This window comes from Tachypleus tridentatus, chromosome 8 (genome assembly GCF_004210375.1).
Source record: "Tachypleus tridentatus isolate NWPU-2018 chromosome 8, ASM421037v1, whole genome shotgun sequence".
Classification (NCBI taxonomy): domain Eukaryota; kingdom Metazoa; phylum Arthropoda; class Merostomata; order Xiphosura; family Limulidae; genus Tachypleus; species Tachypleus tridentatus.
This window is the reverse complement of record NC_134832.1, coordinates 94704583-94716471: the sequence shown is the minus strand read 5'-3', so window position 1 is coordinate 94716471 and position 11889 is coordinate 94704583. Positions and strand designations below refer to the sequence as shown.

General features: G+C 33.5%; 1 protein-coding gene across 12 annotated transcripts in view; it reads left to right on the top strand.

The window, feature by feature from the left end:
* Positions 1 to 9231, top strand: part of LOC143222972 (uncharacterized) — a 32668-nt gene extending 23437 nt beyond the window's left edge. For 2 of the 12 annotated variants that reach the window (XM_076450268.1, XM_076450259.1), the window contains exons 3-6: positions 7 to 205; positions 468 to 601; positions 6391 to 6644; positions 7044 to 9231. In XM_076450268.1, coding sequence (XP_076306383.1) covers positions 7068 to 8255 — 1188 coding nt within the window. In that variant the 5' untranslated portion in view covers positions 7 to 205; positions 468 to 601; positions 6391 to 6644; positions 7044 to 7067 and the 3' untranslated portion in view covers positions 8256 to 9231. Of the gene's footprint in view, positions 1 to 6; positions 206 to 467; positions 602 to 6390; positions 6645 to 6698; positions 6848 to 7043 lie in introns of those variants that run through there. The other 10 variants (XM_076450264.1, XM_076450263.1, XM_076450258.1 and 7 more) reach the window with 6 other exon arrangements.
* The last annotated feature ends 2658 nt before the right edge of the window (positions 9232 to 11889 follow it).

Genomic DNA, 11889 nt, shown 5'->3' with positions numbered 1-11889 from the left:
ATTTAGCTATACGACGGATATTTGCCTCTAATTTAGTAGTGGAAGACTAGAAGGAAGGCAGTTAGTCATCACCACTTCCCGCCAACTGTAGGGCTACTCTTTAACCAATGAATAATGAGATTGACCGTCGCATTATAACACTCCCACGGCTGAAAGAGTGAGCATGATTGGTGAGAGGGGGGCTGGAACTCTAGACCTTCAAATTGTGAGTCAAACACTCTAATCACCTGGAGACTAATTTCGTTATACCAAACAGCGTTAAAAGTTTTCTTGACATCTAATAAAAGCTATTGATTACAGTTAAAACTGTGAAAAACCGTTGCGGTTAAACTGATGTAGAAATATATTATTTGTCTGTTTACGACCTACGTTTTAAATGTTTAAAATAAAGCTGCTGCGCTCTAGACACCATAGCAACTTTGTGGGGATGTTTTCTCCAGCCGTTACTATTTGTTTTGTTTGTTTAGAATTAAGCACAAAGCTATACAGTGGGCTGGCTACCTGTTCTCTGCCCACCACGATCGATACCTGGTTTCTAGCGATGTGAATCTGCAGATATACCACTGTACTACTAGGGAGGAGGCGTTACTATTACAACTAAGTAAGTAATTGGACGAAAGTTTTTTGTTTTTTTTATTTCGTGCAAAACTACACGAGGGCTATCTGCGCTAGCCGTCCCTAATTTAGTAGTGTAAAACTAGAAGGAAGGCAGCTAGTCATCACCACCCACCGCCAACTCTTGGGCTACTCTTTTACCAACGAATAGTGCGACTGACCGTCACATTATAACCCCCCACGATTGAAAGGGATAGCATGTTTGGTGCGACAGGGATTCGAACCTGCGACCCTCAGATTACGAGTTGAACGCCTTAACTCACCTGGCCATACCGGGCCGGGACGGAAGTTACTTGAGTTTACTTGTTTGGATCTTTTGATATATAACGGGTGATTTCCACTAGGTGGGATAATAACGAGAAAAATGTCATATAGGATATAGAAATGCAAAATAACGAAGTCAGAAGAGTTTTAAAGGGCTGATTCAGTTTTTACCGGAAGCTGATTTTTTTTAAGCAGTTGGTATATATTTTGATCTCAAATAATAATGTGCCTGTTTACATTGACTTGAATGAGGTTAAAGTTTTGGTCATAGATTTTAGCAGGGAATGTTGGAGTATAGTTTAAGTAATTGATGGTTATATCATGATCAGCTAAGTCATGATTACTGTTGTCAAATGTCTTTAGGTTAGAAGGTATCTCTGAAATAACCATCAAAAAGAAAAAAATAGAATTTTTATGTGAAATTTTACCATCATCTTTGTAAGATAGTTTACAATTCACACGGCCCGGCATGGCCAGGTGGGTTAAGGCGTTCGGCTCGTAATCTGAGGGTCGCGGGTTCGAATTCCGGTCTCATCAAACATGGTCGCCCGTTCAGTCGTGAGGCTGTTATAATGTGACGGTCAATCCCACTATTCGTTGGTAAAAGAGTAGCCCAAGAGTGAGTGGTAGGTGGTGATCAGTAGCTGCCTTCCCTCTAGTCTTACACTGCTAAATTAGGGATGGCTAGCGCAGATAGCCCTCTAGTAGTTTTGCGCGAAATTCAGAAACAAACAATCAATTCACGCCAGAAGAATGAGGGGTTAGGTCTTTTAATAAGTTTCTGGATTTGATTTTTAGTGTTATTAATTAGAATTTTATTTCATGTTTAAAAGCAAGCTCCGTAAGAGGCATTTCTCGCAGATTGTATTATGTATTTTGCGATATTAATTTCTAGGCGTCAATGTTGTATTTAGTGGTTTTATAAGATTCTTTCATTTCCATGGTTTTTGAATATCATATAAGATATTTCGTCACAGTTATTTTCTAATTCTTGTAACGTGAAATTAAGACCGACTTCTACACAGGAAGATAAGATTCTTTCATTTCCATGGTTTTTGAATATCATATAAGATATTTCGTCACAGTTATTTTCTAATTCTTGTAACGTGAAATTAAGACCGACTTCTACACAGGAAGATAAGATTCTTTCATTTCCATGGTTTTTGAATATCATATAAGATATTTCGTCACAGTTATTTTCTAATTCTTGTAACGTGAAATTAAGACCGACTTCTACACAGGATGGTATATAATTCATCGCAAAATAGGTCTCAATTTACTTCGAAAAAACACCTTATTCTGCGATCCTAGAATGGTTATTACACATCATGGTGTCTATAGAATCTGCATGTAGGGATGATCAAGTTAAGTAACAAGCATAACATAAATATTCACGCTAAAAAATAAAAGGTAACAGAGAGTTTTGCTTTAAAAGATGATTACCACTCACTTTCGTTTGCTTCTGTGCCGAAAGAAAGTCAAAACAAAATAAGAAACCATCGTTAAAATATCAAACTAGAAAATGACCAGCCCGCCAAACTGTTCATATTTTTTCTTGTTTCAGTCGAGATAACTATACAACTATGCTATCACTAACTTCAGTTTAAACATAGATCCACTCTAAGTGTTTTTGGACAGTGCACGATGTTATCGCTTAGTCATAATAACCAGTAGTAATTAAAAAAAAAAACAATACTTTTTTTTTGTTAGAAAAAAAGAGTAGCCCAAGAGTGAGTGGTAGGTGGTGATGAGTAACTGCCTTCCCTCTAGTCTTACATTGCTAAATTAGGGATGGCTAGCGCAGATAGCCCTCTAGTAGCTTTGCGCATTTTGGCCCAAAACATCCCTCACCCAAAATTAAAACAACTCATAATTCCAATGTAAATTATGGTATCATTATCCCCTTGATGTTAGCTTTCTTATAGAAACCAAGTGTTCCTTTAAGTAGCTTGAGTACAAAGTAAAAGAGGAATAGTCAATCAATAATAGGTTAATATTACATGACTGTAACATTTGCTGATACAAACGGTGTCTTTATGAATCAAATATAGGAATAAAATATCAATATACGTAATATCAAATTTTATTGCACACATTCATAGAATACACTAACTTTATTGCACACTTTCATAAAATGCACTAACTTTATTGCACACACTCATAGAATACACTAACTTTCGGTCAAGGGAAGAAAGTCGCAAAACAAGTAATAAAACATTTTGAAAATGTAAAATAATTTAGGGATGACAGTGGCAAACAAGAATATAGGGATTATACATCTGTACATAGATTATCTCCGCATGACTTTCAATACTAAAATTTAATGGTACATTCTAAAACGCATAGTTGCATTTAATATTACTGCAGTTGAAAGTTATGTATATTTCAGACGATTGGTATGAGTTTTTTCGCGCCGAACTCAGGGAAAAGGAAATCCAGGGTAAGGGTTCATTTTAGGCATCCTATTGGTACTTTTATGTTTTTCGTATAATACGTTACTACCTCTACGAGTTACTTCGCTCACATTTCATAGAATGTTTTTAAAGAGATCTAAGTGGGGTAAAAATGTAAAACTAAGAACGAATATACAATATTAACAAAAACATTTTTGGCCCAAAACAACGACATTGATAGACGTGAAAAGGTTTAATCTTTTTTTTTTTTAATGAATACGTTTTTATGTTTTAATATATCTATTTTTATTTATAGATATTTAAATTTTCATCTTATTTTATTTTTAACTTACTGGAGGTCATGGGCAGCTAACCTGTTTGTCATACCTTTAATTCGGCACTAAACTTGTCTATTATAATATAATGATCATGTCAGAGTTGGCCTCAGTGTAGTGTAACTAAAGACCTAGGACTCACGTATAAGGAAAATCAATATGAATGAAAGCAAATGTTGATTATTACAGACTCTCGTATTCGAATTAATTCGAATTGGTCGATCTCGTAACCTTTTTATACTTGTGCATTTTGGAGTGTATCATTAAATTTTAATATTTAAAGTTGCACATGGATGATCTATACACAGCGATATTATCCCAATATTCTTGTTTGCATTCTCTTTGACACTGCCATCTCTTATATATTTAAAAACGGCTGGTATGGGTAGAGAAAGCACTAGTAGAGGAACGAACAACGTTTCGAACTTCTTCGGTAATCATCGTTTTAAATATATAATTTTCTCTTCAAGCGGGTTTTCTCGTCATCACGGATTACTGCCGTCTTTACATCATTTTACCATTACAAAATTATTTTATTGTTCGTACTGTTTAGAGATAAATGGGGTCATGATTGCTCCAGATGTTAACATGAACATGGAAGTTTGAGGTGAAAAATGGGTAAAAGGATAGGATTACAACTGTAATGTCCAAGATATTTTGTGACCCGTTAAGTAAATATTAGCGAATACTGATTATGAGATTATACCTGTTTATAAGAGGGGGGGGAGAATTACGTCATTTTCGTTATTTTATTACAGTTAATATTTTAGTGTTTTGAGTTAAGATCACCCTTCCTCATTAAATTTCCCTATGGTGTAGTCGCCGACGGCTGCTGGGTCTGAATTCTTCAGCCCCAGGTGATAATGTGACACAGCACAAAGCTGTTTTAAAAAGATTAGCATAACATCATAACTTGGCTTCAAGTTCACTACTTTGTAATTATGTTCTCCCAATGCTGATTTTTTCAGATGTGTCAGTCTAGTTGAGTTATTACAGTTTGTTGTTGTTTTAACTTGTTAATTTTATTTGACTTTTTTATTCTGGTGTTTCAGAATTTTTTCCATCTTTAAAACAATTTTTATGTTCAGCTTGTTGCAGAACGTTGTTAGTATCCCGCTTAGTTTAAGGATGTGTAGTAAAGTAATTTTGATTTTGTGTTGGTCTTGTTGTAGTGGCTGTGAACTCTTGTTTTTATTGAAGGTTGAGAAGAAATTATAGGGTAATCATTGTTTTTAAAACGTTATTCCAAGAAGTAACATCCTTCTTCAATTTTGTCTCCATTGCATATTTGTATGGTTTTCTCAAACATTTAACAATAATTCATAATTTGAAAGCCTGTGATGGTCAAATTGATAGTTCAACTACTTGTCTGTCTGTGTGTATGTGGTCCTTTAAATACTGTGGCGGTGAGATGATAATGTTGACTGCAGAGTTCTGTTTTCTCCTATTTTTGTTAAGTGTATGATTGGATTCGCAAAAATTGATCTCATAAAAATCTGTTTCCCAAGGTGATCAAATTACAAAACTCATAGGCTATTCTTGCCAGACCAAACAGTGAAATTTAACCATCATTCTTACAACTTACACATGGCCCATACTAGCAATTTGGCTGACATTTGTACTTGTATTGTATAACAAGGTAACCTTAGTTTACTTGACTTTTGTTGTTTAAGATACTTTCTATTTGTATTCAATTTCTTTCTCATATTCATTTTATTTTTAATTTATGTTAGTTGCGAAAGCATTTAATACTAAAGATATCATGTAAGAAACTTAAGTGACATAATATTAAATGGCGAGCATAAGGGTAATTATTTTAAGTGCTGGTCACAAGGGTCATTATCTTTAGTTGCAGAACAGAACATCAGCTATTCAATGCCTGCTTTATATATATAAAAACTACATCTAACCCAGTCAAGTTAAGATAAACTGTTGTTTTGAAACTGATCCTAATGAATTTGGGAAAAATTCCTTTGTTCGTAACATCCTGTATGATACTATTTTAGGCTATCTAAATTGATGGTTGTGGTACTCTTCACTGGTTGTCAGATAAATTAACTGTAGTAGAAAAAAAAAAACCAGTTTAAAGTGTCAGTACTACCAACTTTGAAATCTACTCATCTGTGTGAAAATATACATAGTTATAATTCCAAACTATATTCGGTGTAATTTGTATTCTTTGGTAGAAAAACATGAGTAAGAATGTTGTATACGTGTGTTTTAGTTCGTTTCTTTGGTAATAAACACTAAGCCACACAATGGGCTGCTTGTGCTGTGCCAATCACAAGTATCGAAGCTCGGTTTTAAACGGTATGAGCCACTGAATAGCATATTTTTGTCTTCGATTGTTGTTTGGGTTATCTTTTACTTCTTTGGAACAGGTTATCAGGCCTTTTTCGACAGTTTTCTCTATACTTGTATCCATATATATATAAATATAGCTAGATTATCAGGTGTTTTTCTAAACTTATAACTTTTTTTTTAGTGTTAGAACAATAATTTCTTTTACTCTCACAGTTTGTTTTTTTAAACATTGCTACAGTTAGCTTACCCAAAGGAGACATAATTAGTATATTTATTAGTTTTACTTTTATTAATTTCTTTGCGAAAAAAGTTAAAATTTGAGATATTTCTAAAATAAACTGAATATATTTTTTTCCGTTTCTGTAATTTTGACTAGCTAAGTTTTACATTAGTTCGTTCGCTGTAGCAACTCACGATTTATGGGTGTTACGTTAGGTAAATGCTGCAAACCAACTGTAAACTCTGCTCTTATTTTCCAGTTACGAAAGTTCGTATCCACATAGGTTTTCAGTTCCATGAACAGCCAATCGGCGTCTGAATTATTATTAACTGTCTCCTTGTTTCATGAGAGTCTGTAGAGATGAGCTTTTACGGTACAAAGATTGCCTGCACCTCAAGCCACTAAAGACAAAGGATTGGTTGTCATACTGACAGTGGCAAGGGGTGAATGACATACGAGACGAAAGATGCACGCGGCCTCTAGACGCCAGTGAATAGATCCGTGAGTCATAGTGTAAGTTATGACCACGCCCTTAAACTTCGCGATTATAGATATAAGTATGTTGATTAGCTACGAAGAAGCACAGGAGAGCATAAGAGAAGAGTGATGGACACTATGATAAGTTCTCTTCTGTAGGTCATAACAGATTTAGATAGACTTTCTGTTGAACTGTAATTGACACTTGCAGACACTGTTGGAGTTGATTTCTTAAGTTGGTAGGATATTAAAACATTTTTTCCCCATTTTTATCTTCATTACTTCTCTTATTATTTTCCTCAGTAGCTTATGTCAAGTTATTTACTCTTAAATAAAGAATAACATTCACAGAAGAACTTAACGTGTTGTATGAGGAATATTTATGTTTTGTTTTAAATATGTATCTCAATATGTTTTCTTATTTCTTTATTACAGCGTGATTTGCTCCTCATTTTGATCATGATGTACATTTGCTGGCTGTTGTTGATAGTGACAGTTGTTTATAGAAGTGCAGCTTTTCCTCGACCACCTTCAGTCACACATGATGAGACATCTACTGCTACCCCGTTGCCTTGGATTAAGAACGCTACTAAACAATCTATCAAGTCTGATCAGGTTCGGAAGAACAAGTTAGGCCAACCAGAGTTTAGCACGACTATTCCGATACCTCGTGGCTTAAATTTAAGCAGGAAACTACACATTAGCGAATTTACTAATCAAGATAGTCACAACCCTTTTCTCGACATGCCAGAAGGGACAGTCCCCCCAAGAAATAGGAGCAGTTTAGGCTTAGCTTTCCAAATAAAAACTACTCAACCAAACCGTCAGCTGCCTTTTTATGAAGGAAATCGTCATGTTAATGAGCCTGTTGATCAGAAAATAGATGAAAGTAAAGACTATGATAGATCTCCAATAGATAATTTTGCACTTGATGATCATATTCGATCTATTGGACCAAGCGAGTCACCAAATGGTCCAAAAGAAGAAGTGGAAAAAAAATTAGACCACTTTTTTACTTTATTTATGAAGCCTCAGGAGGGACGCGTAGAGAGGTTCAGAAGAAAATGGCCAAGTACTTTTCAAGACGAAGTGGTTCCACGACATTCTATTCCCCCAGTACATAATGCAAGAATGATTGTTTTTCCTGACGAAATTGAAGAGAAAAATAAATCTACTTCCAAAGTATTTAATTGGGAAGATAATGTTAATATTATAAGAAAAGGAAGCCCGACGACTGTTGCTACTGCTACCCAAGCTCCACCTCACGTCCCTGAAAACAGCAGCAAACAACTGGAAAAGTTATCCTCTGAGGACCTTACGACTATTCCGAACGCATACAATAGTTCTAGGGCAAGTGTGAAAAAAGGACCTGAGAAACCTAAAAATAATATCAATGGTTCAGAAAATGAAAAGCTTCACGAGTTCACTATAAGGAACCTCATTATTGGTGCTGTCATATCAGCTGTCGCACTCGTATTCTTCACTTCGTTTCTAATTGCTTGTAGGTGGAGACAGCGTTCGAAACGTATGGCAAAGCGAAGCGAAAGATATATTGATGAAGTTAGTACGAGTACTTCGAGTGAAGTACAACGTTTTCCCTTCATGTCGAATAACAAAACTACTCCAAAATCAACAACATTTCACTAAATTTTAAGACTGTGGTTCCAGGAATTATTCTCCATAACGGTGGAAAATATTGAACACCTAGTTAAAGTGACTTTCAATGTTGAAATAAGAAAACATTTTGATATTTTTGTAGTCTTCTGGTAAGACTGAGGCAAACGTTAACACATAAAATTCAATATTTTGGGGGGGATGGGTCACAAACAAACTCATTGTTAATTGTGTCTAAAGTAGTGTCTTTAGTTCATCTCTTCATGTTTTTGATTCGTTTGAAGGAAGATATTTAAAATACTTAACCCAATTAATTTCTAGTGTCGTTTTTATTGCTATAATGAGAATGAATTTACAGAGTGTAAACAGCTGGTCTGTAAACTAATGCTATTTTAAGTCCTCGATTTATTCTACTTCAATGCGTTTGAAGTTTTTAAGACTTTTAAGGAAAAAGGTGTCACGAAGAAGAACAGAAAGTGTCTTCTGGGTTTTGCTATGAAGTTTTTTCGAGGACTTCTAACATTTTATCAAATTTGATTGGTGTTAATTTTCTGTATAAGCAAAACATTGTAGTCAAAAGTTATATTATTATAGTTATGTATGAGTACATAGTTATACCATAGTGTCATATTAAAAACAATTTTTACAAATTTAATAAATATTAACTTTGTATTATATCCCTTTAAGTGTTTAACTTATTGGTTTGTTATTATCATCCAAAGAACACATGTATATTATAGGATATTTTATTTACAAAAAGAAGCCTCCAATAAATAAATAAAATCGGATTTGTGTACAATTTTCTTCAGGAAAACATCAAGGTTTTAAAACTTCTAGTTTTCTGAAGATTTATCCTAAAAACTAAAGTCAACTTTTGTGTTTTGTGCGAATTTTATCTTAATTTTCTCTCTACATATTTACAATTATAATTAATATTAAAATGTGGTATTACTCCAAAACCTGTAAACTGTCAATTTAAAGCAAATAATAAAGTACGGTAAGTAATTAAGTCGTATTTTTCATGTTTTTTGCTCTTTCAAATAATGAATATTTACAAAAATATCAAATCAATTTTTAACTTTCTTGTAATGAAAGGGAAAAGAGAATAATACTCAGGTCTTTGTTTTCTTTGAACTGTCTGTAAAAAAAATAATTTTTATTGAACATCCTTCATTATTTTACATTAAATTCCGTCTACAGGAAGAAGGTGAGGTAGAATATTATAATATCGTTTGCTTTTCCATGGTAGGCAGAACACAGATAGCCCATTGTGTAGCTGTGTGCTTAATTACGAACAAACATAACTTTTGTTTTAATAATAAAAGACTTGTAATATATGTTTGTAGTATTGTAGGTGTGCATTAGTTGGTTGTAGTTATGCGCATAGCTTCATGAAGGGATATCTTTGCTCTGTCCACCACTGTATTGAAACCCGGTTTCTAGCATTGTTAATCCTCAGGTATTCTGCTACGTCCTGAGAGACATGCATATATTAATAAAAACATTTTCAGTTGTTTGTTAATATTTTCTTTAAAACATTTGGATATTAATTATCACAACATGTGATTTGAATGAAAATGACGTTCTATTTGATAATTTCTCAAAAACTACACGTATTCGACTTGTCTTGATTGGTTGAATTAATAAACAACTGTTTATATTGCCTTTGTAGAATTGAGTTCTACTAGTTCCGATTGATTAAATTTGTACTGAACCATGCATAACTGACATCGACCCAGAACTGAATTCTAATATCATTTTTTTATGTTTAAAATTACTTTGCATGGATTAATTATTTATTCAGGAAAAAAATCGTAAAAGTTTAGAAAAGAGTTTTCTCTTTATTTGTTTGGAGTTTTCTAAGACGTCTGACCGAGTTTTACCTTTCATATTACTAACGTTAATCATGTCGAAACAAATTAAGAATTCAGATATGATAAGTTATTATACTTCAATAATGGTTTACTTATTTCTTTGTTTCGTATGATATACATGTATATGGGTGTGTGTAATTATTGGACATACGTTGGTTTCTTTCTGCTTCACAAGGCTATAAGTATAAGCGTAGCAACAAATCATTTTCATCTTTATATCACAAGCCTCGTTGCGTAAATGAATTAATATATTTATTTCCACTTTGTTTCAGACGTGCTCTTTTCTTTCTGTCCTGTGTGCATGTCTGTAAATTTCACTAGTTTACGTCCAAGTTTGCTATCAATATACCAACCTCTATCTTTACTGGCTTGGTAGGTCTATCCGTGTTGTGCATGGAGAGTGACGTTATATACCACCTAAACCTAACACTATAATGAATTTTATAAAATATTGACAGATCAAGTAATGATCCGTTGTTACTTCAAATATTTCTATATGATATGTAATATTAGAACCATGGTTTCATCTCATATCTTGAAAGTAAATATTATTAAGTCCATAGTTTTATAGTTTTCAGTGTACAGCGATAGCCATATTGACTACTCTATAGTTTTCAGTGTACAGCGATAGCCATATTGACTACTCTATAGTTTTCAGTGTACAGCGATAGCCATATTGACTACTCTATAGTTTTCAGTGTACAGTGATAACCGTGTTGATTACCATATAGTTTTGAATGCTCAGTGACAGGCATGTTGATTACCATATGGCTTACAGTGTATTTTGAAAGCAATGTTGATTACTATTTGGTTTTTAGTATACCGTTGTAGTCTTGCGATACAGTTTTTGATGTACAGTAATAACTGAGATGGTTACCACATACTTTTCCGTGTACAGTGATAACTGTGTTGGTTACCATATGGTCTTCAGTATGCAGTGATGACTGTGTTGATTACCAGAATTTATTGTAGACAAAGCTCAGGAAAAATTGCTGTTCACAACAAGCACCACATTTGTTTAGTTTAGATGAAACAACATAAATACATAAAAAAGACCCAAAAAAACAACTCGTGAAACGTAAATTTATAAACACCTTTCTTATATTGCAGACTAAATATTTTAGCAAGTTATAATTCGATTCGACTAAAGAACTCTCTGTACATTAAGAAAATAACTCGAGATTTTTGTTGTAAACGATTTTTTTCAACTAATGAAGTTTATAAGGAATTGGAACTAAATATATATCTAAGATTCAAGAAGGGAATATACTGTATTTTCATGAACCTCGATTAGTATAAAATATGGATTAGTATAATTATTTACCAAGTGTTCTCCCTTTAATAAAAAGACTAATTAATTATTATGTTTGGTATGAATTATCGTTATGTTTTATTTTATAATTTCCTACTCTTACAGAACGTACTAGTCACATTCTTCTCGTCATTCATAATCATGAATTTCATGCACGTTGGTCACACATTCCAAATATCCATCATGTAGATAGATTTAACACTTACAGTAACTAGTGTTCTTGTCATGACTGAAAAATTCCTAAAGTTTGATTCGTAGTTTTATCAATTTCAACAGCGAAATGAAATAAACTGAGCCAAATGAATCAAAAACCTTAGTTTATCCGACACAGACCTTTGTATACAGCGCAAAGGCTTTTGATTGTGAATATGTTATAAAAGGGAGTAACAAATTACAGGAGACAAAGTAAGTTACTTATGTGAACAATTACAATACGTGTTGTAAGCATTCATTACATTTACATTCCAATAAACATGAATAC